At 44.6% G+C, this 27,523-nt stretch overlaps 1 protein-coding gene across 1 annotated transcript; it reads right to left on the bottom strand.

The window, feature by feature from the left end:
• Nucleotides 1-27,523, bottom strand: plekhm3 (pleckstrin homology domain containing, family M, member 3). The gene is made up of 7 exons (XM_068746714.1): nt 27,001-27,523; nt 19,239-20,351; nt 12,107-12,252; nt 11,182-11,375; nt 7,611-7,674; nt 1,466-1,623; nt 1-163 (listed from the first exon to the last, which is right to left on the bottom strand). Exons 1-7 carry the CDS (start codon nt 27,521-27,523, stop codon nt 1-3), a joined length of 2,361 nt encoding a protein of 786 aa, XP_068602815.1.

Below are 27,523 nucleotides of genomic sequence, written 5' to 3'. Positions count from 1 at the left end.
TCAGGTGTCCTGGTAGGGCAGGTGAAAGCACCCGGGGCTGTCGTCATCAGGTGACCAGAAGGAGGACGGCCTCTTGTGGTGGAGTTCACGGCGAACGCAACGAGGACACGGCTGGGCCTTCTGTCGACACTCGGCGTGGAACACGGCGCCGCAGATGTCACACCTGCAAACAGAATGCTCGACACGTTTTAGCTGAACGCAAAAACCTCCATTTTAAAAGTGCTCCAGCACTCTCTGCGTTAGAGAGATAAAATACTGCATGCACTTTCTTCCTTTCACGCTGGAGACCGTTATAAAGAGTTTCCACACAGAGAAATATCCCTTTGAACATTTATTTATGCGACACACACAAAGGATCACAGCGCTGGGACTCTAAGAGAACCTGCAAAGAACTCGGATCTAAAGGTTCTGGGTTGTATTTTCCATTGTTTAAGTATATGAAGCTAATGCTATCAGCCTTAGCATAGTGAAGTGACTTCCTGGCGTGTTTATGCGTCACTAGCTTGCATCTTGTCGTACAGACACGACAGCAGTATTGATCGCGTAGCCTCCTGGAGGATGGATTGACTAGTGAACGTAGCTACATTACACGCCTTCAGGATGTTTCATTTTCCACACTAGATTCAACCAGAATCCACAAAGAGAGGAAGCTACGAAGACAACTGTAATAAACGGGATAGTCCAAGCAAGGCTAACTTCCTGTTATTACGGTTTTCCTGCACCAGTAATGTCTGCGTAACAAAGCTTCAGCTCCAGTGGGTACAGTAGATACCGCTGCTATCAGTTAGCACTCAACACTTCCTTCACAAGCCACAAAACACATGTCAACACGTTAGGTGTGTATGTGTGGGAGTGATTATCCAGTCCGTGCCAGTGACCCCCCCCGCCCAGAGTGTTCCAGGAATCGATCCTGATCCGCTCTTATCTCTCTGCTGTCACTTTCTGGACTGTGTTAGCTCTCCGTGTCCATGCATGGATCCATTTAAGCATCTGCATCCTCATCAACCAGCATACGTTTACGACTAAATGCAAAACACAATATCAAGTCTGACTGGTCTGGAGTTCCATCTAATCCTAAATGACCGCTCCTTTGTTTAACAACCTCACCTCCATAAAAAGGTGTGGAGACAGAGCGCATGACGGCTGCAACATTAATGGGACTGTGCCAACCGTCAACCAGGCCGGTCGCCAGGGTGGTGAAAGCTCCCGTCCTACCATAGTGTGTGTGCACCAAAGGAGGAAAGACCGCAGTCTTTCAGTCTCCAGAGACTCTATATGCGGGTGCTTTGCTGCTAGGTGAACTGATACAGACAGAAAGTCAAGGTTCTATAAACATCCACAGGGGGAAGGCAGACCCAACGCCGCTCTCCTCTGTGACAGAATCAATAAAATAAAACCCCATTTAGAATTACTGACCAGCGGATTTCTTTAGTGCACTGGAAATGTTCAAGGTGATGACGGTTACCTCTTGGTGGCGCTCTCTTGGAAAGGGTAGATGACCTGCCCATTTTGGCAGAGCTCACAGATGAAGCCTTTCTCTCGGCACAAGCTGCAGCTGAAAACATGGGAGCTGGCAAACTTGATCACCTTGGACAGGAAGGGGGCCAGTTTTCCATCAATCACCTGCATGAGAGGAGGAATAGGAGAACATGCACAATTATTGTCATCACAGACGTTTGAATTCGCATGCAGTCAGAGCTCGTCGACATTTGCACAACGCCTGAAGCGTTTCCTGACTTGGTGACTCTCTACACGGGTCTGCGTGAGAGCGAATATCTTGTTTGAAAGCTTTTTAAAAAGAAAACGTTTTGAGTTTAAATGGTGAATGGGCTCTCCACACCGTAGCGGTGCCCGAAGCGATTCACACTCCAGTGGGCGACTGCGGCCATGCAAGGTGCTGCCAGAACCACTGGGGGCAATCTGGGGGTTCAGTGGACACTTCGACATGCGGACAGCCAGAGCTGGGATTCGAACCACCGACCTGCTGATCGCTGGACTACCCCACTCTACCAACTGAGCCACTTTTAAACTCTATTATAGCTCTATTTTCTCGAAGTGATCGTAGCAGCAAAAACAAACTTTCAGCTCTAGAGTAGTTTAGTAGAATTACAGCGAATTAACTGCAACGGGTAAGTTGAGCTGTCCAGTTACTGTTTTATAAAGATCAGAATCAAAATACGTTGAACATCCTTCTACAAAAACACTGGTAACCAATCAATGTGGCATTGAGGATCAAAATATGAGGCCAGGAGCTTGTCTGCATGTTGGAGGGCAACTTATGATTGTTTTATATCTTAAATATAATTTATCTTGACAGTCCATACTTGTGAAGTAATACAAGCAGAAAATGTTTCATCACAAACTCAGTGGAAATCTCTATTATCACATTTTAAATAAGTTAATCAAGCTCACAAAAAAGAAGGTTAAAAAAAGAGCAACTAAAGGAGAACCACAAACTTTCTGGTAGGTTTTAAGATCACTGATTTTTATTTATTTTTATAACAGTTTTAAAATGTAATAAAAACAGCTACACAAATGTAGAATCATATCAGTCTTGAAATGATCAAAAATGAAGGGAGGCTGGAAGAGAAGAAACTGGCTAAATTCCTTCATGAAATAAAGAAATGAAGAGGTGGCCGTCGGAGTCCAGAGCGTTGTCGTGCTACAATGACAATGACGGAGAGAGCGAAAAGAAAAGGGCAGAATCACAGAGGAAAACAAAATCACTGTGGTCTGTTGTGTTTGTGATGCAGACTGAGATCTACGAGCAGCGAGGAGTAGAGAGGGAGAACATAGCAGAGTAAAGTAGGAGAGAGAGAGGAGAGAGGAGGAAGACTGCTATGTCCACGTAGGACATGAACGTTTCAGCCTGGAACACGATGGGACACTTTCCAGACCAATATCCCGTTTAAAACAGAATGTTCTGCTCTCATCAGAAGCTTGACTCCAACGGTCCAGGACTGCTTATCATGAATACTACTGAATACTGTGTGCAGACATTGGAACAAGATAAAATATGAACACAGATCAGCTTCTCTTGTGTGCTGTTATTGTGTGCTTTATGGTTACGTACCATACACCAGTAGGTTTTTTTTACTTTCAGGCGTGCCGTGGAGTCGGAGATGTTCCTAATACCGGTACGTGTGTGGGAGGCCGTTTTACACGACTCGACTGATCGTTACGTGAAGGTAACACGCCGTGAAGAGCAGCAACGTTTCACTGAAGGCAGGAAAGAGGACGACTGCAGACCCAGAAGGGGCGACTTACACTTGCACCTTCAATAAATGATAAATGTAATGACAAATAAAAACACATTTTTGCTTTGTCCGGTTGTCTTTGTCTTACAATCCTCGGAAACAGTTACAAGCAAGAAAACAGAAAGAATACTTTTTCAGATTCTATACGCCCCCCCCCCCCCCCCCCCCCGTCCAACATAGTCCAAACCTGGTCTACATGACGAATGGCTCCCCTGATGGAGGCTGACAGCCTCAGTAATGAAGGCCCTCTATAATTGGACTGGCCACAATCAAACGGCTGGAAGAACAGCTCTGGGGTCTGACTGGTGCCGAGTGACAGAAGTAAATGGTTAGACGTAAATGGGAACAGGGCAATTACTTAAACACGTATTGCTTAGTTACACAGGACTGATTTACCAGAGTATATGATCACATTCACTTCTAAAAATTCACAAATGACTTCGTCCATTTCCTTATAAAGGTTCCACATGCCCGTTGTTGCTGATGCTGTAATAGTAACATGTGGGCAGGGTCCCAGTGTTACTAGTACTCAACAAATACCTGCTAACTCCCACTACTCAATCTGACCCACATCCAACAGAGACAACACCAAAGCAAATACAGTAATACCTTGAAATACGAGTGTAATTTGTTCCGGGACTGAGCTCGTAAGTCAAATCATTTTTTCCCGTATAAAATAACTGAAAATAGTTTAATCCGTTCTGGCCGTCTAAAAACACTCAAACACGCTGCTGAATAACAAGAGGAGTACTTGGGATGAATAAAGTATCTACTCATCTATCTCTCTCTCTCTCTCTCTATCTAAATCAACACTAATAACAATGGAAAAAACATTCATTGCTATAGAGATACACATTAAAAAAGATATAATAAAGGATATACAATATTACTGTAATATAAAATAAGATTTATCTTCAAGATGTTTGGATCTCTTAGTTAATAAAGCATTTTGATAAAGTATATCCGAGAAAGAGTCTAAAATACACATCATCTCCTCCAATGCAAATTTTAGACCTAAATAAGAATCAAAAAGTTGGCAGACTGTCTGCTTTGGAGTTTGGAAACTATTTTGTCTCCTCGTATTCTTGTTCTATCGATCCATTGATGGACTTTATCTCATTTTCAGACCCATATTCATAAAACGTACAGACAGAATTTAGAAAAACTTCTCTATATTCACTATATGACTGTGAATCCAACCACCCAGATGTATTAATATCTTTTACCCTCTATCCCTGCATGCACCCTGAACCCCCCCCCCCCATTCATCCATCCTCTGAAACTCCTCCCGCTCCCAGTTTAACCTCTCTCTCTGCTCCATGCAGAGTCTTTGTGCTCCAAAACCGCCTAATCCCCTAAAACTGCTGTTTAACAGCCGTTCGCCTGCCCTCCTGTCTCGCTCGCTCTCTGGCACACACACACACACACGCACGCACACACACACACACACGTACACACACACAGCTCCATTGAGAAACGAGAGAGCTTGCTGGGATTACATGGCTGCATAGACCAGGCTAGGCTTTTTGAGTGAGTCTCTCATGGTGTCGATCTTATCTGGGGGGTTCCCCCAAAGTTTGGGGAACCCTTCCAGATATGAAGTGTGTCGATATCTGTATACGTATTTCTGTCTATGTCTTCTTCATAGATTAATAAGCAAACTCTACATAGATGTGAAATAAAAGTCTTGGTGACTTTGGCGAAGATAAGCTGCCTTTGAACAGGCAGAAACCTGCAGCAGATCCAAAGGAGGAGAGACAACGATTGGTAGACGGATGGAGAGAGGTCGAGCGATGGGGCATGTCAGCTGTCTCCCACCATCATTGATTTGGATGGGACAGTGGATCCACAGATGTGTTTTAAGATTTCTGGCGTTAGCGGTTTTGTCCACTACCCTTCTACTGGCTGCAAACGATCATGTGTCCACAGTGGCGGTGTTTGGTTTTGCTGCTAAGCAACCCAAGACGTTCACATCAGTGGATGCTCAGCCGCATCGGGCGGCTCAGTTGGTAGAGTGGGTCGTCCAGTGATCAGTAAATCAGTGGTTCAAATCCCAGCTCTGACTGTCTGCATGTCCTTGGGCAAGACACTGAACCCAAAATTTATCCCGTGGGTCTGACATGGCAGCAGTCGCCCACTGGAGTGTGAATGTTTGTGTGTGAACGGGTGAATGCGAGGCCGAATGTAAGTGCAGTCCATTTACCATCAACAGACGGTGGACTTAAATGACGACTTCGTTCTCTACTCTGAGCAGAATGAGGGCAACCAGATGATGTCATAAATAAGCGCCACCCAAAATCGTGACGGTGATGCGACATGACTCCGTTTAATTTTGCTGATTGATACAGATAAACAGAAACTAATTTAATTATAATGTAAAATAATTTTGGTGCGCTAAATTTGAAATTAGATGATGATTAGATGTGAGAGGATTGCCCTTAAATTGCAAAGATTCATTGCAGTGATTGAGGCATACATCCTCTTATCTTCCCAGATGGAGTTTAACTGGTTACTTATGGTTAATTAGTACTTATATTTACAGGCTGATGCTTGCGGAAAGGCGCATATTGTGCGGGGGAAAGCCTCCACCTAAACTCAAAGCCATGAGCAGAAACTGGAAATCTTTCTGAGAACCCTTAACATTTACTTAAGAGGCCTCTGTGTGTCGGGACAAGTGTGAGTGGAGAGGCATGCCAGGCATAGAGGGAATACCAGGGTGTCACTGTGGGAAGCCTGCTACACACACACACACACACACACAGTTATTTTCCTACTGCTTTTAGTTGTGACACAAAAGCCAAGAAACAATCCTTAAAACCAGCAGAGGAAAAGGGCAGAGTGCCCTTAAACAAACATGTATGTTTTCACCAAATGAGCTTGTTCCCATTAGGGGATATGGGTGGGGGCTGTTTGTCACGAGGTGAATAGAGTAATATTTAGCCCGGAGAGTTTAGCCTTCACTGACCTCTGAACAGGAACAAAAAAAGCTGTGTTGATTAAGAGTGTCATTTTATTCAGGAGGCAATTCAAAAGAAACAAGCTTGTTAATATGGAAAACCAATTAAGAAGTACAGCGCTTGAGAATCTGGAGGGGGGGGGGGGGTTAGAGGGTGAGGAAAAGAGAGGCCGGAGCAGTGTAGACTCTGCCATTGTTAAAATTAGCACTAAATCACCAGTTTGGGCTTCATGAGCAATTCACAAAGTTAAGCGTTAAAAGAGAGAAGGAAGAGCAAACATGCCCAGAACACACGTTTGCTGAGTGTGTGTGAGGCCCCGGGGATGCTGGGAAGAATGGCGGGATGTCACGCTTTGTTTTTCTGCCTGTTGATTCTGAATGTGACCAATTAGTGAAGCAGAGGGACACAGAGTGTGGGAGTGGAGCGGGAGGAGGAAGAGTGGGCTTTCTCCACGAGAATCTGTGGCTGCTCCGAGTCCGTCGGGTGAAAGAGAAACTGGAGCAGGGTAAAACATAACGAACATAACGGCAAACAAAAGAACGGTTCAGTCATTTGTGGTCGCTTCGCTCTGACCCCCCCCCCCCCCCCCCAACAACCAGAGAGCAAAACACTGAAGGGCAAAGATGTGTTTTCCTTCTCATTTACTATCTTTCCCAAAGAAATTCATTTTATTTATTTTCCCACTTCTTTCATATAAAATACAATCAGGTGAGATTTAATTAACATCTTAACAAAATGTCCTAAAAACTAGAATTAAAGCAGAGCGTGCTGCTGGTGCGATTAGGCAGTAAAACTAGTTAAACTATACCATTAGGCTGTAAAAGGGATCATAACATTCTAGTTGAGTTAAATGCCTCCATAATGAAAATTTGCTATGAATTCTTTCCACTGGGCTCTATTGTTTTCCTGGATTAGGACACTTGAAAGGCTAACTCCGTTCTAAATAGGGCCACTAAAGGGTAATACCCTCTCTTATCGCTGTTAGGACATGGACAGTTGCCAAAGAATCAGAGGAGAGGTTATGTTTACTGAGCGGAGAAGGCGAGTGCAAGTCGATGGTTTTCCTTCTCCCAACAAATCCAATAAAAAGACAAGCAACTCCAAAAATGTGACAGTTTGTCTTCTGTGTTTTATTCTGTTTGTGGCGTTCAGGTTCCAGTCTATTAGTTCAAAGGGAAAACGTGCAGTCAGTCTGAGATAACAGGTGACAATAAAAACCACAAAAATAATTGTGTTCTTCTTTGCAGCATTTATTTCATGGCATTACTTCCAGCAGTGGAATGAAGGGGCGTGCCACACAGTGCGCTTTATGGCTGGCAAACATCTCTAGTTGATGTAGCAACTCCAAGAATCACAGTGTGTGTGTGTGTGTGTGTGTGTGTGTGTGTGTGTGTACCTGTTGCAGGTCAGCCATGGAATATAGGTGAATATGCTGCAGCAGATATTCCCGGGGGAAGATCCTTTGAGAAGACACAAGAAATAAATCCGATGTGGGAACGGAAATGTAAATGTTAAAAAAAAATACAACACAATTAAAAAGGCAACAACATCCAGCTTCCTTGATACATCGGGTCATGATAAACTGAATGATAAGGACGTGTTATTTTTATTAACTGGGATGGATGGATGGATGGAAGGTAGTTTAAATACCTCTTCATTTCCAAACAATCACATACTTAAGATACGAGCTCTACTGATTTAATGTTTAACCAGCAGCCTCTCCGTTCATAGTGCAGCACAAAGCAGAGACATTGGTCAGAAGCATTCCATCGTCTATTATGTGGCAAGCGACGGGAGAGCTCTGCTGAAGTGTGTGTGTGTGTGTGTGTGTGTGTGCGTGGCTTCCTCAGACTGCTAAGATGGCCGGCACCATGTTAAATCCTGTCTGAGCTGTGATGAGTGTCACCAAAGCACAAATATGTGCGTGCATTCATATACATAGTGCGTATGTACGTGTGTGTGTCTCACAGGCATGCTGATAAACTACTCTGGCACGTTACCAGTCGTTACCACATGTGCGTTAAAGACAATAACACTTGGCTACACAATAATGTCAAACACAATAATCAGACACACACAGGCTCCTTGTTTATTGTGTCCCCGGCGCCCAGATGAACACACCCCTCAAGTGTGTGCTGAAATTGATAAAACTGCTTGAGAACTAACACATCTGTAGATTCCAAACATGATATACACGGATCATGCACGTTCGCCAACAGCCAGCTACGTTTGGTATCTGAGAGCATTTAGTGCCGTTCGTCACGCTGCCGCTTCCAGTCCAGCAGAAACACCCTTCATTAAATCTCTGCTGTCACACAGTGTGTGTGAACCAGCAGATGTAGGCAGTCCTGCCAATATATGCATGCATGCGTGATTGCTTGTTCTGAGAATGGATACACACATTACAATCTATTGCAAACCAATATATGTGCACAAGATCTTATCTCTGCCAAACTTGTGTTGACACAGTGTAACTGTGGATGTGGTTTGTGGTGGGAACACTTTAATACATGCATTTCATGATTTTTCAGGCCTCATTCACATGTACATGATGCAGATGCTGCATCTACTGCTGCAAATATCTAAACAAACACAAACCACCTTAAGCCTTAAATGTGTTTTGGTTAAACTGGGAAATGTGTTCACGTTCACAGGACATGGAATTCTGGGGACCTCATCACACAGATTTTTGAAACCAGGTTGCAATCTTTTTGACACTGTCAGCATTCCAGCCGCCATGAAATCTTATTTTGGACGCTGTACCCACATGTCTCCAATGCCGATCTCGTTTATTCCATTGTTCCGAAGTTAGCTACAATTCATCTCGATGGTTCTCGTAAAGGATTATTCCCTCGACCAAGGTTGTTGTGTTTTTGGCGCCGTTTTTCTGTCTGTCTGTTTGTCACCGCAGTAGAGTTGTTTTGCAGTTGTGTTTTTAACACCGAGTGAATGGTGAGCAGGTGTTACAGCCTAGTTTATTACTTGTTAGGTTTACTGACTCAGAATTTGACAATTAAATAATAGACAGCTTTTACTCTCCGTCTAAAGCTGGTCAAATATTACAACACGCAGTCAAAGACATAAAACAGTGATAGCGATAAAGGCCTGCTGAGCAGGGCTCAAACTCCAGCGCTCTGATTGTAGTATTTACGTGTATCGCTGAGTATTCATGGCTCTCTCTCTCTGCACGCAGCAGCCATCTCTCCTCACAGCCCCCTGAAGGAGACTGATGAGTTGGGGAAGGCTTTAGCGCCATGGCCCTCATCAATCCTGCAGTGTTTAGAAGCGTCGGTGCACCAGTCGGCACAAGCTAATGGGTCCCAAGTAAACAGAACACCGTGATGCCGCTCATCTATGCGCTGTAATGGAGAATGACTGATGCTAAGGTCAATGAAAACGCCGATCGTTCTCGTTCGAGGCCTCTTGACCAACCTGAGAATAAAAGACAGATGTGGCGCGGGACATTAAAATACTCCAGAAAGTTAAGTTGTCCCAAGTATCTCTGACCAGTTACTTCTGTTTAACTCCATTCATTTTCCAAAAATTATCTTTCCGTAACCTGAAAGAAAGCGAAGTTTAAGTTTCACTTAGGTTCCGGTTTCTATGTTAAGGTGGACGGCCCCTCCTTTAGACATGGCCCGGTGGATAAGACCTGCACCTGGGGCAAGGAGCATCCATCAGCTCACAGACGAGTCTTTCAGTATGGGACCCCATTCAGATACCCCCCCCCCGGCCCCCACTCTCCATCTATATGCAGCATTTATACATACAGGAATGCATGGAGATACAATTTATGACAACACGCATTCAGAGATCACATGAAGAGATGTTGACAGTCTCTGCTAATTAACAGAAGAAGTTAATCAATACTTTCAGTCAGACAGAAACATAAAAACTAGAAGTGTACACAGAAAATAATAAAGAGGAGATTTCCTGTTTCTGGTCACTGGGGCTCTAAATGTTTTACATTTACTTGACTTCTACCGTTACCTAACCAAGAAGATAATTATTATTTCTCTTGTCTTTTCTATTCTGGAGGTATACAGGACCATAGACGAGAGGACTGATTTAAAACTAAATTAAACATAAACTAAGTAAACTCATTCTTATGACTTCCTGTCAGACAACAGGAACTCTCTGGTGTTCAATAGCTGCAGAATTAGGGATCTCGATCTCGGAAATCGGGCCCGATCACGAGCGTGCGGACTCGATCGGAATCGGACGTTACCTCTCGATCAGGACTTGGATATATATGGATAGTTATCTTCATTACTTTTGATCAGATCTGGAGTTAAGCGGCGGTAGTGGAACAGCGTGAGCCTTCGCTACTCCAGGCAGAAATGGCAGCGCGTGCGGCGTGACATCACTAACTGTCTGTGACACTATTGGTGGAATGCCGTCAACCAGGGCAAGACAGGGAAGCATTTTTGAAGTGGATGACAAAAACCTGGCGATTGAGGTGCCGTTCATTTTATTTTAAATATTCATATTTAATATTTCCTGTTGCACTAGTCCAAGTCCAAAGTGAAAAAAGCATTTTATTTATTACTTGAATGTTCAAGCTGTGCCACAGAAGTGCTCTGTTTAAGAGTTAAATGTTGAAATAGGATTATTAAAATAAAAAATAAGGGACATCCTGGATCCCTTTCTTCACTCTTCTTCATTTTTTAAGAATGTATTATAGAAGTATCGGATCGGGACTCGGTATCGGTTCAAAATCAAATGAAAATTTGATCATCCATTCCTGGTAACATTCCCTGAAAATTACATCAATATCCGTCTGTAACCTTTTCAGTTATGTTGCTAACAGACAGACAAGCAAACAACCCCCGCCTCGGTGGAGGTAAAAACAAAACATTACCTTATTCTATGCTGTTCTAAGCCAAAGGTGGTCGGGAAACCGGCTCTAACATTCCCAAGTACAGAAACAAACCTCGCTACCGTACTAGCCGTGACCGTAAGGTTACCTTCGTCTGAGGTCCTCGGCAACGGTTGCTCGGCAGCTGAAGAGGTAGGCCCGCAGCGACTGGAGCTGCTGACGGAGACGCAGGACAGTACTGAGAGGCTCACAGTGGTCATACAGACAGGGGTTGAGCTGATGGACGTCCAGCAGCGGCTCCTCATACACAAACTCCAGGAACTCCTTGGCCTGCTTAGACACCTGAGGGAGTCAGAATAGGTTCACTGCTCCAAGGATGATCGCTGAAACAAAAAGCCTCACTTAGCCGCACAGCCATTTCCCACCATTGAGCTAAACTGCCTGTGTAGCCTCATATTTACCCAACAGACATGAGAGTGGGCTCTAGTCACGAAGGATAATCGATCACTGCTTGATCTATAGCCCTGTTTCATCTCACAAGCGCAACAATCAGAAAACCCACAGGAGTATTGTTTCAGGTAGCAGTTACAGAATTAGTCCAATCCAGGAAGTTAGCGTGGTAGATTAGTATCAGTAAGTTTGAAAAAACTAAATGCATGCTTAAATAGCATCTTATAATATCTGGAATTACATCACAGAGACTTTCGTCACAGATATTAACATGCAAAAGCAGAGCAGTGCATTGTGTGAAAAATAGAAGCCCGATTAAATGTGCTCCATTCAAATGAACATCACTTCAAGCACGACTAAGTGATAGAAGATTTATAAAATTCCTCTGACAATGAAATAATAGACAGCTTTTACTGTCCCATTTGCTTAATCCAAGAAACATCTGAAATACAACTACAAACTTTTCTGTTTAGCAGCTTCAACAATTAAAACTTAAACGTTGATTAGAAACTGTGAAAAGTGACTCATGGAAATGATGACGTTTCTACGATCCAAAGACACTCTGCTGATGGTTCAGCCGGAATGCTGACATGGCGGGACTCTTCATACGGGTGCTTCCCCACCATGTGCTTGCTGGTGTCCCAGTTGTGCAGCAGCCGCGCGGGGATGAGGAAGGCGTTGTCCTGATGGCAGCTCTGGCAGTAGTACCAGCCGCTGTAGTAGCAAACCTTCGCCTTCCCTCTGGAGAGACCAACAGGACGCTGACAGCCTGAGGAGAACACCACTGTGTGAGGATGTGATTCTCTCCGTGGGGGGGGGGGGGGGTTGGTAAGCACATATACCACACAAAGTAATACTCAAATTGAGGAGATGGAGTCAAGCCTGCAGGAGCTTGGATAGTTCAACAGTGTGAAAACGGCAATCTACAATCTTAACGACAAACCTATTGGGGACCCCCACAGGTCATCAAAGGATCGATGAAGAGATCAATATTAATTATCCTGTGTGCCAATCATATGCCCCAACTGGCCTTAAACGGGTCAGATGTTAGTGTCAACAGCGTGCTGGAGGCAGTGGCAGCAGAGATAGAATATCAGGAGAGCACAAAGGTAGGGCAAATAACTTGTGTTAATATGTGTCAGTTTATTGCCCCTCACTAAATACCACACTAATCCATGTAGAACGATAAACAAGATATCCGGCGTGTAAAAGCAACTCGGCCCAATAAGGTGCTACAGTTCAGCATGACCCCTATAAACTGGATGAAGACAGAGGCAATCCACTTTATCACCCTCATCAGAGAATCAGAGAATGAGTGTTTAGATGAGATACTTGATGTTATCAAGATTCTTTTCAAACTTCACAGCAGTCCCCACATTCCGCACAAATGACACTGAAATGCCATCATACATTTCCTCTGGAGCCAAACCTGAAAGCCTCCATCGGTTCTCCTGCCACTCGTCTCCAAAACGCAGATCCACCAAACGCAGATCCACCCAAACCGAAAAGGCGTCATTACCAGCGATGATTTTGATTTTGTAGCATCAAAGGTAGCTGGGGTGAAGTCGATTCACAGGGACAACACTCATCCTCTAAATCCTGAATACAAGCTGCTTCCATCCGGTGTCCGACCAGTACTTCCCCCAGTTACTAAAAACAGATACTAGTTCTCCTTTGTCCCGCTCTCCAACAGGGCTTTGAATGCCTCAGAGAGGAGACAAACCTGCAGTGTTCACTTCCTCATCTTGCTGCTCACATGTGTATATTATGTATATGTACACACATGTATGTATTTTTATGTATATACATGTACATTTGTACATTAGTATTTATACTACAGAACCTGTTGTGCACCGTTTTCATATCCTGCAGACTGTTGACTCTGCACTTGTACAATGATGCTGCTCAAATTCTGTCTTATATGTCCTTTGAATTAGTCCATAGTATGCATGTTTGACTGCTGCAAGCCGAATTGCCCTCCGAGGGACAAGCTAATAAAGTGAAGTGAAGTGAAGTCATAAGCAGCCTAATGTGGGGAGGTGCGAACAGGAAGTCTTGTTTGGACGTCACTTTGAAGCTCTGTCTTTTCATACTTGACAGATTTTTTTATGAAAACTGAAACATTTTTCCCAACGGTCATCCTGCTCAGTTGTTAGAGCTGCTGTTCAGCCACCTTCTACTGTCGTCTTCAGGAATAGCTGTAAACACGTTTAGTTTTGGTGCTACCCACATTTAAGTTCACTGTGTGACATATTCTTCTACTTAGTGTGACATATTCTTCTACTTAGTGTGACATATTCTTATACTTAGATACTTAGATATCTTATACTTAGATTCTGGATACATTTTCTAACTTTCTCTCTCAGGTCTCAATCGACAGAAGTGAATCGTGTGTTCTTGATAGGTTTGTAATGAAATGAAATAAACGTAATTACATCTCGCGATTGCTTTTGAGTTTATTTTAGTTTCCACTCCCTACAAAAAACTTGTGACACCACCTTTCGATCCAGTCGTTCGTTCGGAAGTACCGGTAATATGTATTTGCAGAACGACACAAAAAGTGATGCTGTATTTTCATGACACATGCTGGGGGGGTTGGGCGTGCCACAGGGCAGAGTGATGGGCTATTGTGAGATACGGCTTTTCTCCATCTGCCTGAAGGACTTTGATTAAACTTGATGCAGCATTCACTTTTAGATTGGATCTGGACAAAGCAGCATTTCTTTTCTAAAGCAGCCTTCGTGCACCTTCGTGGAGGAATACACTCTGCGTCCTCTTCCAGCTGCCTCGAAGTTCCTTTTTATCCTGCAAGTTAGTAAATCCTCTAATAATCTTGTGCATGATGACAAAATCGACCTGCACAAGTAACTTGAGGAAATCCCACAGACAGCACAGCCTCAGTCCCTCCAGTAGTCACAACACAGCAGACTTCAGTCGGAAAGTGTTTTGCCCCCAACGAGCAGCAGATCCTCCGCTCTATTCAACCCGGTGTCTGCTTTGTCTTCCAGACTCTTTCAAGTTCATTCTTCAGCCAAACACCCGGACTGGTCCAGGGCCACACACAAACGCCACAACACTGCGACAGGTGTACCTTATCCACACCATCTCAGAGGACACGAGGCCAGGAGGAAAACATTTGGTCTCCAGCAAACGGAGGCAGGCAAAGAAGAAAGGGGCCTGAAGATCGCTATCAAGGCTTTGGAAAACAGAGGTGTGGAAAGCTACAAAAAAAAGTGGACAGACGAAGGGAGACGTGTGTCAGCCTGTCGTCAGCAGCACTTCACGACCCAAGAAACAAGTCAGACTAAAAAGAATGGGAAATGGAATAAAGAAGGCATGATGGTATCCCGAGATGAATGGAAAAGAAGGAACAGGAAAGAGAATTGTAAGATCAAACACGGAAAGGCAGATAAAGAGACGACTTTTCTATCTAGACTTGGAACAGAGATCTGTAAAGGACAATGTTCTCATCAGGGTTGAAAGCAGGCTGCCTGCTTCATCTGACCACAGGGAAGAAAAGAAACGTTGAGCAGCCGTCGCCATATGTGGAGGAAAAGTGTAGACCTTACGTACGCGGCAATCTCTTTATTTCTGTGATACATAATACCATAAGAATAAAATGTAGAACATGTCACCAGATACAAGCTGTGTGTTAACAGATGAACAGTTAACCTACTCCCGATGGTTCGGCACTCCGTCAGCCTCAGTCACTTCCTGTTCCAGCTATGCAACGCTCATCCTGAGAGGACAAGTGCAAAGAGACCATGTCAAGAGCTACTTAAGCAAACAACCCCTGTCTGAATAAAAAGATTTGTGTGCTACAGCCATGTTTGGTTTCAAGTTTTCAACTTGTCAACAACAAACCGGACAGCCGAAAGAAAACTCAAAAATTAAGTTAAGTGAGTCAGCTTACAGTTTTATTCAGCTTTCAGTCAGAGTTTCACTTTCAGCTACTTCTGCCATTTTCACTCTGCCCAACCCCCCCACTGACGATATGAAGTAAATGATAATAATGAATAAATTAACCAATAAAATTACCAATTAAAAATGCCTTTTCCTTTTGAAATTACTGCTTGTGGATAAAATAGGAAAAAAAGAAGAAGACAACATGTCTCATCTTTCTGAAAGACCCCAGATCAAACACATCGGGGTCAGTCACAACAGCGTTCACGCCGTTGTTGGGCTGGATGCTCTTTCAAAGAACACCAGAGTGCTGTCAGCAGTCAGCAATCAGCCAGCAAACATAGGGGATGGTCAACAGTCAGAACGACTGTCACTTGGAGGAAAGAACTGGCTCTCTGGAAAACTGTGGGCTCCACTATGGTGCTGCTGGGACCAGTGGAACAAAGACATGTGTATGTAGCATAAAAACATTGGAGCGCTAAATAGCAACCTTTAACCTTTGCCTCAAATTCCATATACAGTATTGATAAAAAGAGCAGAAGACAGCTGCAGAGGCAAAGTCCTTCTGAGCCGATCATCATGCCTGTAAATGTACTCACATAGAAAGAAAGAAACAAAACAAGCATTAAAGCAGATAAAGCAGCGTCGACTGTGGAGGAAGAGGAAGGACGACACATCTTCTGGTCCCGTACCAGGCTTTACCCAGCCTGGACATAAACGTGGCATTAACAAGAGCAGCATCAACATTTCACACACAACTCCAGTACATGGGTTTATCTTGATTGTTTTCATAATGAATATCTAATTGTAATACTTAATTGATGAGGGTAGGAGAAGAACGTAACTATTGTTGTATCAATGGTTGTATGTTCCTGGTATCCAAAAAGAAATGCAATGTTTTTAAAAAAAAAGTTCAATTAAACCCACCATCAAAACGTCTTTCTGCTTCTCCACGGAGTCTATTTGAGGTTTTTTCTCTTTCTCACATAACCGGAGGTTTAAGAGCTGCCACTCTCTACCTTTCTCCCATTTCCAACTCTTCTGAAAGCTTGCTTATTTAATGTAAGAAATAACTTCCTCTATGATTAGCACACAGAAACAATGGCTTTCTCTGCCTGCCTCTGATCTTTTATGAGTTCTTCTGGGGACGAAGAGAAAGAGGGACAGAAAAGAAGATGAATGGGAATTTAAACGTAGCTCAAAGGTCTACCGATTGTACTCCGGCTCTCTGTAGTGAGAGAGGGTCACTTTGACCTGCCCAGAGAGAGTGAATGGCAGGGAGAGAGAGAGGTGGAGAGACACTGAGCCACAAAAGGTGAGAGCCACGACATCAAGGGAAAGAGAAGCTCCAGCTTTCATCTGCCCGCCGCTGGTTTTAAACCACCACACCTCTGAGAGGAGTGTGTGTGTGTGTGTGTGTGTGTGTGTGTGTGTGTGTGTGTGTGAGTGAGTGAATTAAAACTCCTCAGCTTTGATGTGTCTCATTCACACCAACCAAACACTCAAATGAAAATGTGCACAAATGGAGAATACTATGACTATGATCAAGACAGTGTGCGCGAGAGAGAAAGAGAGAGAGAGAGGGGGAGACTGTCCATCTTTTGCTTTTGATGTGAGCCCGCCTTCTACTTCCTCGATTCCCTTATATTTACCGATTACCGTTTCATCCCACCCCCACCCCAACAGATTCAAATGGTCCATAAGGGGCCTGAGAATGTACCCAGTGTGTGTGTGTGTGTGTGTGTGTGAGTGAGTGAGTGAGTGAGTGAGTGAGTGAGAGAGAGAGAGAGAGAGAGAGAGAGAGAGAGAGTAAAAAAATACTCAACATCAGGAGGTAGCTTTAAATGGGAATGATCCAAAATGCATTCAGATACACTGAAGTGTAAAGTGCTAATTTCCCATCAAATATTCAGTCTATAAAATGACCAAACAATGTAATGAAAGGTGCATCACAGTTCAAAGAGCTGAACACAAATACGATCAATTTACAATAACATCAGACAGAGAACGGCAGCAATCGTTCAGATTGCAGTGGTTCTGTTTTAGAAGCTCGTGAAGGTGAGGTCAATGTCACAAATGAAAACTAGAAAGCTCTACAACACAGAGAATTAAACAACAAACTAATCTCCAGCGCTTGGATTTGAGCCGTGTGAAAGACTTTTTCAGGGCCTGCTGAGACCAGTGCAGGAGACTAAGGACAGATACAGTCAAATGAATGAGCGGGGCAGAGGGAGACAGAAAGAGAGAAGCCCAGTGGGCCTGAATGAACTGGTCAAGGAAAAAAGAGAGGAAAGTAAATGGATGTGAGCAGAGGTGTGGCCTGCATAGAAAATGGACATATTCAGCTCTACCCCGAAGCCCTTCAATCAAACCACTGTGATCAAGCCTGACCACTGTAGCATCCCCGGGCTGCTTTCATTCATTGTCATTCATTCATTCATCCATTTTTCCTCTCCCGCTTAAGCCCACCAATTATCACCCATTGCCCCCAGACAGCCTCCGCCTCCATCCTTGTTCCTTTTTCAGCTGGTTTTTCATTAATACGCCAGTTGTTACAAGTAAAAAGGGAGGTAAGCAGTGATTATTCAAAGCCCCCCCCCCACCCCACCCCACCCCTACCTCAACAGGAAAAACAGAGGAAGCCCACCTCTCACACCCAGGGAGAGTAAAAGCACCACCTGCCATTTACGGGGCTGCACAGAGGCCTGGCCTTTGTTGTTCATACCAACAGTATGAACAATAAATGGAAGGAGAAAGTCTGGAATGGCTCCGGAGGAACATTCGAGACTAATTACTCAAATAGAAATGCTGACTGGCAGAACAAAGCCGCATTTCTGCCTTTAAAACATACATCATTTAGGTTTCATCACTATTAGGGATTTACACTTGGACCCTCAGTCGCTACTCTTTGGCTATGAGAGTAGAAGTCTGTCACGTGAGTCTCCTGAAGGGGTGACAAGTTTCCATGTTCACCTAAAATCCTTTCTCGCGTTACCGCCATGGACCAGTAGTGACCACGTCACTTGGCCGACGCACCAATAAGCCCATTTCCCCCCTCACTCATGAATAAGGCCCCGAGATTCTTGAACTCCTCTGCTTGAGGGAGGGACTCCTCTCCTGCCCAGAGTGGGCACCGCTCTTTATTAGCTGAGAATCATGGCCTCAGATTTAAAGCTGCTGATCCTCATCACACTCGGCTGTAAACCGCCACAGTGCAAGTTGGAGGTCACTGTTCAACGAGGCCAGTAGGAACGTGGCATCTGCAAAAAAGCAGAGATGGAATCCGAAGGCCACTGAACACGACACCCCCCGCCACCTAGAGATTGTGTCAGAACCAGTAATAAGTCCAACCGCATCTGGAAACGACTCTGACTCCGAGAATACTAGATTGGACAGCCCGTAGCAATGAGACATCCTCTCCATACTTCTGAAGCACCCCCCAAAGGGTTCCTCGGGGGGGGGGGCATGGTCATGAGCTTTCTACAGGACTGGTCGGGAAAACTCCCGCGCTCCGTACAACGCCCTCGCGTACAACGCCAACGCCCAGAGTATAGATCTGGCCGAACATTTTGCAACCAGGGTGAAAACTGCATTGCTCCTCCTGGATACGAGGTTCAACTAGAAGCTGGACTCTCCTCTCCCACCGCCCTGGAGTAGACTTTCCTGGGGAGGCTGAGCCGTGCGATCCCCCTGTACCTGGAACACACTCTCTGGTCCCCCTTCTTATAAACCACCACCCCAGATCCAAATAAGTGGCCGATGATGAGACAACCCTGACGGTTTAAAACCAGAAGTGCACGGTCATTCCTGCTGGGTTACTTTCGGCGGTGTGTAACTGAGAGGGTAGCCCACCTGCACACCTGAAGCTCTGAGCAGTGAGCCCCTTCTCCACAGCCAGGCAGGTGAGAATACTGAGGAAGCTGGTGGTGACGGACTGCCTCTTTGCTCTCTGGGTCTCTCGCTGCCTCCTCTCCCTGGATGGTTTTGATCTCAACAGCACACCCTGAAGACCAGGGGCTCCTCCTCCCGATTCTCCCTCTTCTTCTTTGGCAGGCCTCAGCGCTCCAACTACCTCCCGCAGGGCCTCCACCCATTCACGTGCTTTTAGCTGATCATCTGCTCGAAGTCTGAGCACTTCTTTGGGGAACACTGCCTTGAAACAGTCCCCTCTATCTGTCCATAGTTCTCCCTTGTCCGACTCTTGGTCATGCTGCACGGCCAAGCAGGAGGACAGAGAGTACTGGAGGACAGGATGGGACACGGATCCATGGCCTTGGGTAGGAAAGGCTCGTAGAGCCGATCTGGTCAGGACGAAGGTAAAGGCCAGCCAGTTGTTCTGATCCATCAGCTGGTGCAGCAGTCCCGTTTTGAGGACGTCCTGACAGGGTTGGGTAAATAAAGGCAGAGTAGTGGGTCTGCTCAGGATGCCAGAGTTCAGCTGAAGAGAGAGTAAGGCCTCTGCTGAGCTGGGGGTGTCACCGTCACCGTCAGACCGCGTATCGAGCCCAGATGGCGATGGCGATGAGGAAGGTGACATTGGCTGAGGAAACTTAGGAACCTGCTGGACCTCCACTGCAGTCTTCAACTGGCGGATCTCTGGCCTCAGAGGTCTGGCTGCCTGCACCTTTTCCCACATCAGCCGTCTCCATTCCATGGCCTCCCATTGATGGGCCGCCCTCAGCTGGAGACGCGTGCTGCTGAAGAACAGAGCCTGGAGTGTGCGTTGATCTGCGGCCTGAGTGATTTGGCTGGAATAGCTGCATGGCGCTGGTGAGATGACGCTTTGACAGTGTGACAGGGAGTAGGCGGTTCCCAGCTGGCGGTTGGCGCTGCTGTCCAGAGTGTACAGCCGGACCTCACAGGGTGTCAGCTCCACGTGGCACGGTGTCCAACGTCCACGGGGCCCCTCACGCTGCTCCATCTGACCCTGCTTCACCACAGTGCTGCTGCTGCCGCTTTTATCAGCTGGACAGAGACAGAGGACAAAGGAAATTATTGAGTGACATTAGGATACAAACAATTTACAAAAACAAGAACTTTCACCCTGAAGGACACGCCCACCTGCACAGATCATCGCTTTGGAAATAGCATTGCTTCAATGTCACTCAAGAAATGAATGGGACAGAGATTAAGAGTGAGTTTCTCCTAAGAGTTCAGGATAAATGTTGGAATCACCGATATAACGGTGGATATTTTGACACACCTCAGGCTTTCACACTGATTGGCGATTACCTGTGCTGTGGCTCTGTGTGTAACCAATCAGACGGGTGGGACAATGCTGAAGACAGTAGTGACAGTAGTGCCTGCATCAAGGCCAGAACAACGCAGTTTTAAATAGATGTTTTATATTAGTAAGACAGTGAAGGTTAGAAGTTTTGGAGACAAGGTCAGAGAGGACAGACTTTGATGGTTTGGACATGTCCAGAGGAGAGACAGGGACTACATCGGTAGAAGGATGCTGAGGATGGAACTGCCAGGGAACAGGGCTAGAGGTCGACCCAGGAGAAGATACATGGACGTAGTGAGGGAGGACGATGCAAAGGACAGGGTGAAGTGGAGAAGGTTGGTTTGATGTGGCGTCCCCTCATGGCACAAGCCCTTCTGACAGCACTTATTTGTTTCCATCGGCCCATTTGTCCCGATCAAAATCTGCCAAGAACTTTTGTGTAATATTTTATGTTGGCTGTCATTTCAAGCTTTAAGTTGCTGCTAATCAGCTTTTTTTTTTCCATTTATGTGATTTTCCCCACAGCATAGTTATAACCATCAATAATAACAATGACGGAACACAAGTCGTTCCCCTCTGACAGCTTTGTTTGTTAATAATTCCTGGGAATTCTGATTCCTAAAAGGTTAAAGGAGCAGTGCTTCGTTTGTGGTGACAATCCTGTCGAGTGTAGCAGCTAGAACCTTGTAGCAGGTGGAACCTTGCGGCAGCTAGAACCTTGTGGCAGCTAGAACCTTGTGGCAGCTAGAACCTTGTGGCAGCTAGAACCTTGTGACAGCTAGAACCTTGTAGCAGGTGGAACCTTGCGGCAGCTAGAACCTTGTGGCAGCTAGAACCTTGGCCGCACGGTGTTCTAGAACCTCCCGATTTACATATCAAACACTGCTAACCACAGTCTCCAATGTCATCAGACACTCTGTGGCAAAATAATTGCAACTGTGAATGTATGTTCCTCAAGGGATCCCGGAAGAAAGTTTGATCACAATACATTTTGTTAGAGCTTTGGAATATTAACTATTAATGTTAAAACTACCCCGCAACTTTTTGCATGTCCACCATCATTTGTTTCCTGTATCGATATGTATAAAAACCAATTTTTTTTAATCAACAATCACTTAAAAAAAACACATTACAATGAGAATGCCAAGATCGTATCAATAATCCTTGTTAAAAGTGCAGCATGAAATACTTCTCTAAAGTCCACAGACCGACAGATCTTTGTGCGCTGAATGCGCGTGCAAAGGGAAAACCCGAGGTGCAGCTGTGACCCATTTTGTCAGATATGGTAATTTAAAAAACAAACTTCACACACATTCTAATGGCGTGGATAAATATTTGTGATATCCAGACACGCTTTGTTAATCTGTACTCACTATTTCACATGAGGTGGAATTGACCAGCATTCATTCTAGAAGGTTTTTAGTTTCCCTCTCTGATATCAAGAGGAAGAGAAAGAAGCGCCTGCTCACCGACAGCTACGAGCTACACCGAGACCCTGCAGGCCAGAGGGTTTACCAGCAGACTGAGAACTGGAACTGATTCTATGAGCTGTCAGTGAGAGGGGGGGGGGGGGGTATGTCCGTCAGTCTGTCCGCTAGCAAGATAAGTCAAAAGGTTCTGGTTGGATCTGAATGTAATTATCAGGAAATGTTGGGAATGGTACCAGTAGCAGATTAATATATTTTGGTGATGATCCAGAAGAGATCCTGGATCAGTTTGAAATTTTTGTTAGCATTGACTGCAGTCAATGTAGCTTCAAAATGTGTTCCTCAAATATCTCTGTTGATTGTTAAACCGATTCAAAAATCTCTAAAAAAAACATCAAGTCCAATTTACTTTTACTTTTCATGGTTGGTGTATAAAGATACCAAGAACATTTTATAACCTTTTGATGATGATGCAGATCACCATGTGGATGGTGTAAATCCAATTAGGAGGGGAATGAGCTGCTTGGCGGAGGTCTGCGCCCTCTCAGTGCTTTTCTAGTCTACTGTATTCTCAAATGACTTGGATCAACTGCTTTCAAACAACAGTTATACATTAAATAACCTTACAGTCCTTATAGACAAAATAGAAAAAGCGCCCATTTTGTCCAGTGCTCTCGCTACCTCGACACCTTCAATGAATGGTTTACTTGAAAATATCAAAAATCACCTTGTCTCCATGCAAACCCTCGACCAGAAGCAGCCAAATTGCATTCTGAAGAAGTTAATGAATGATCAGAATGCAGCGCAAAATGTTTTCTAATCTTAAACCATTCAAAGTCACGGGAGGCGAGGAAAGCTAAAACCCATACGGTTGCTGCTATTCAAACTCTGTGAGTGAAGTGCCTCATCAATCTTATCACAACAGCAGCTGCCATCATGCCATTCTAACGTCTTGAACTTTGCATGTTAACAAACCTTGCACCGAAGGAACAAATGAATATGCAAATGCATTTATCCAGAGTCACGTATGGCTGATTGGCATTGTTCACGCTCGGGAGGGTCGAGATGAGAGCTAGGCGTTGACGGGAGGGAAACTGCTCTGTTCAATTAGCCTCCATCTACACCTTGTAAGTTTTAGCATCACACTAGTAAAAGTCTAATTCACACGCAAAAACCTACAAAGAGATTTAACATGTTTGTCTCAACTAAGTAGACTAAGTATCCGGTGCCACTTCCCACAACTCAATCAAGATGAAACACTTTAGCCTCACACAAGCCACCTCACCCACGGATTAGGTAGCCGATCACAATATTACATGCCGTTTTACAATCCAACAGGCTCCCACAGCTTCATGCGAACAACCCCTTCAGGTACACCATCCATTCTGAACCACAGCCCAGGGCCAAGCTAAATGATAACAGCATATCATGGGAGGGAATACAGTAGGGTTACACAATGGACAACCTGTGGCCTTATCGCTAGCATTAGCATTTATAGTTTTATATAGCAGCTCTTTAAGTCAGTATCTTGTTCAGCAGCATATATGTTGCACTCTCCCTCTCTCTCTCTCTCAATACAGATGGCCGCCCACTGTGAGTCTTAGGTTCTGTCCAAGGTTTCTGCCTGTTAAAGGGACGTTTTTCCCTGCCTCCGTTGACAAAGTGCTTCCTCCCGTGGGTCAAATTGGGTTCTGTTTTTCCCTGCCGGTCCTTCCCTGCTTACACCTGCAAAGTAGCTTGAGATACAATACTTTGTGTTGTGATCTGGCGCTATATAAATAAAATAAATAAATAAAAACAGCGCGACTATCTCAGATGAAACATCATGGGTCAACAGAACTGAATGATGGGTGTGTTTTTCTGGAACAGGTATTACAATATGACAAAACCCAGATCATTTCAAAGAAACAAAGAACCATTCTACAATTTCTGAAGCAGGTTGGAAACGTTCAAATGAAGAAAGATGTCAGGAAGTAACATCCGGGGTAAAAATAAATAAATATATGAATAAATTATACAATGTCTCCGTCAAACTGGACTTATTTGAATCCAAGCACATAATATTCCACCAGAAAGTGCTCTTTAATAGAAAAGGACAACAACAAGACCTTTCTCTTTGTATCAAAGCAGCAGCATGACAGGTTTCAGCTCGTCGCCTCAGGCTTACTGGAGACTGCACGTGCTACAATGTGACTAAAGTGTGCACGAACGTGCGATGCTGAAACAATATATTATGCAGCCCTACTGCATACACACAACCACCTCTCTCTCTCTCTCTCTCTCTCTCACACACGCACAGAGATAGTCAATGTGTGTTGCTGAGCAAATACACTGTAATTCAGGGAGCTATTGGCTATTTACTGATAAGGATCAGTCAAACAAAGACCAGTGATCAAACTTGCGTGTCGACAGTGAGAAGACAGTTTGCGTTAAGATCCATCTAAATGAGTCACTAAAACTGGAGTGCACGTGGCTCTCACACCATCACACATTTAAGTTTTCCTGTCGCACGAGACTCTGCAGACAATATCTGCCTCTCTGGGAGAGTTCTCTGCAAACTTCCACGTCACCCACAGCACACAATCGCTCATAACTTTGTGAGCGACGCTACTAAAAAGCACTAGCTCCTCGTAGAGGTCATAATAAAGAAGCCACAATTACCAAAACTCCATTTCAGAAACACATTACATTTAGAAAAAACTAACAAAAGCAGTTCACCCTTATATTTTAGCGGCTGTAACTAGTAAATTACAAAGGTCGAAACCAAAACTTTGTTGCATGAAACTTGGATTTTTGAATTTGAAGGCTTACACCACAACATGCGCCCCCAAAAAAAGATATTTTATGATTTTAAAAAATGAATAAACATAAGGAGGCAGGATTTACGGTTTGGTGGACGATGTTAGGAAACAAAGAGCTTTGGTAACAGCTACGCATGCAGATGCTTTCATACAGCCATAGTGTGTGTTTAGCAATGACGATCATTACCATTAGCATCTCAACGTCCTCAGCCGACATTAAGGGAAAGGCAAACAGGCAACTACTTTTCCAGTATGAATGAAGAGACATCGTGAGGCTGAACTAAATCACTCCCTTCTGCTTATCCCTCTCTTCCTACTTCGCTCCCTTCAATGCACATGGAGCCAAACAAAATAGCGTGATGCCTTTTCACACTTATGCTAATACTAAATAATCCTGCCAGTATCAGGGGGCGGGTAATTGGGTTGCCTCTTCTCTCGCCTCATTTGAGTCCATTTGCTGACAGGATTACAGGCCATTATCCCTCAGGATCCTTTAGGATCTCCTTAAGGCCTTCAGATGGCCAAAACATGGAAACAAATTATGTGCGTGACAGTGTGTGTGTGTGTGTGTGTGTGTGTGTCAGCCACTCTGTCTGAATACTGATTGTCATAGCACAGCTGTGTCATTTCAAGTTATCATCATCTTCTATCATTATTGCTTTCTCTGAGGATGCTTCACCACAAGTAATGCGTACATGCCCCAATCTGCAGAACAAATAGTCTGGGACTTCAGTCCCCTCAGAGCTCTCCAGTGCTGAGACAGCTTTCCAATGAATGAACAGTCAAGTATAGGAGGAGGAGGCGGACGTGATTCTGACAGGTAAGGACTGACAGAATTACATCGGGGTTAATGCTCTATTCTACGAACGCGCAATCAGGCAACTCCAGTGTGATTAAAGGTCAGCTCCCCCAAATCAGAAAACATACTGTCCAATTTAAGATGGATGATGGTGTCACTGATAGTTCGGGCTTTCCTTCTATCAGAGAAGACAGTGGCCTCAGGACAAAGGTTCATGGCATTTGGTTTGTGGTGCTGACAGTTATAATAGCTACAGCTAAAGACAACAGCATCATGTTTCTACAAGTCATGTGGGACGACAACACTGTTTACAAAATAATGACAGAATGCAACATTTTGCATTCCATGAGGTACAAAGATAAGCTATTTATTTTGAAGATGATTAATGCCATATGAAAAATAGAGTTGTTCTTCTGTTCTTGATGTTTAACATCAGTTTCTCAACAGTGTGAAATCTCTATTTTCATATGTTACTACGTAATGACACGCACTTTGAATGCATGACAGGTTTGAGCGGCTGTTGTAACACCTATAAAATGTGGCTTGACATCATTGCTCTCTGTCTGCAGGTCCTACCAATGGCGCTGCAGAACTCGGACCTGTGTCTGTCAACTCTGATGACCATATCGCTAGCATTAGCATTCATAGTTTTATATAGCTGCTCTTTAGTCAGTATCTTGTTCAGCAGCATATATGTTACATTATATTTTTGTCTGCTCATGTTCTCTCTGTCTCTCTCTCTCCCTCTCTTTGTTTTTGTCTCTTCTCCTACCTGTCCTCATCTCTCTCTCTCTGTCATTGTATCTGCCTTTCCACCGCTGCCTCTCTCTCCCCTCTTCTCAACCCAACCAGTGAAGAGATGGCCGTCCACTATGAGTCTTAGGTTCTGTGCAAGGTTTCTGCCTGTTAAAGGGAAGTTTTTCCTTGCCTCCGTCGCCAATGTGCTTGCTCTTGTGGGTCAAGTTGGGTTTTGTCTTTCCCTGCTACACCTGTAAAGTGCCTTGAGATGACTTTCTGTTATGATGTGGCGTTGTATAAATACAATTGAATTGAAACATATTCCATCAACATTTTTATTTTCTGTTTGATTAATCATTTAATCTATCAATCTTTCTTTTAAGTGAATGGCCACCAAATCTTTCCAAGATCCATTGGAAATCATGAAATGAAAGTTGTGGATTTGTGTTAATTGTATTTGTAAAACCCAGTATGGTAAATGGCTATTTATTTTTGATTTAATCAATTGTCCTAACTCAGATTATCAAAACTGTTGTCAATCAATTCCCAATAAGTGACTGAAGCTGTTCCTCACATTACTGTCCTACATCGTGAGAGAAACACAGTGTGGATATAATCTCACCCTCTTGGTGGTGGTTGAGGATCGTGTTCTTCAGAGTGTTGCAGTCCACGGTGGGCAGGCCGTTGTCTGTGAATGCAGATGGCCGGTAGTTGACGTCGGACCTGGACCGGCTGTGCCCTTTCTTAAAGGCGGAGTTGGAAGAGGAGTGTGCTGAGTTTTTGGTGCACTCCTTGGTATGAGCTGCCAAGTCATTGGTGGAGCGTGCGCGGCTTCTCTTGCCATGCCTCAAGCCCATCCCCAACCCCAACACGGTGAAGTTGTCAGCCCAGGCCAGGCCTAGGGGCCCCACTTCTGGCTGCTCTCCAGCCAGGAGGCTCCACACGCCACTAGAGCTTAGTTTGCCCAGTGCAGCGCTGGAAACATCCTGCAGCTGCTTGGGCTGCCTGGAAGGTTGGAGAACCCCGGTTTGATCCCTGCTTGGACTTTGGCTTTGCATCCCATCCATGCAGTGGATGAAGTCTTCAGTGGCCTCCAGGGCAGGGCTGATATCTCCCACCATGTCAAGATGCTCAAGACCCTCCAT

This window comes from Brachionichthys hirsutus, chromosome 12 (genome assembly GCF_040956055.1).
Source record: "Brachionichthys hirsutus isolate HB-005 chromosome 12, CSIRO-AGI_Bhir_v1, whole genome shotgun sequence".
Lineage (NCBI taxonomy): Eukaryota > Metazoa > Chordata > Actinopteri > Lophiiformes > Brachionichthyidae > Brachionichthys > Brachionichthys hirsutus.
The sequence above is the reverse complement of the archived record's forward strand: the minus strand, read 5'-3'. Positions and strand labels throughout refer to the sequence as shown.

Excerpts from the sequence above, each read along its gene's own strand:
- plekhm3 (XM_068746714.1), bottom strand. The coding sequence starts at position 27,523 with ATGGAGGGTCTTGAGCATCTTGACATGGTGGGAGATATCAGCCCTGCC. Across the intron at positions 12,253-19,238 it reads TCAGAGCTTCAGGTGTGCAG|GCTGTCAGCGTCCTGTTGGT; the intron begins GTGGGCTACCCT and ends TGTTCTCCTCAG. Across the intron at positions 1,624-7,610 it reads CCATGGCTGACCTGCAACAG|GTGATTGATGGAAAACTGGC; the intron begins GTACACACACAC and ends CCTCTCATGCAG.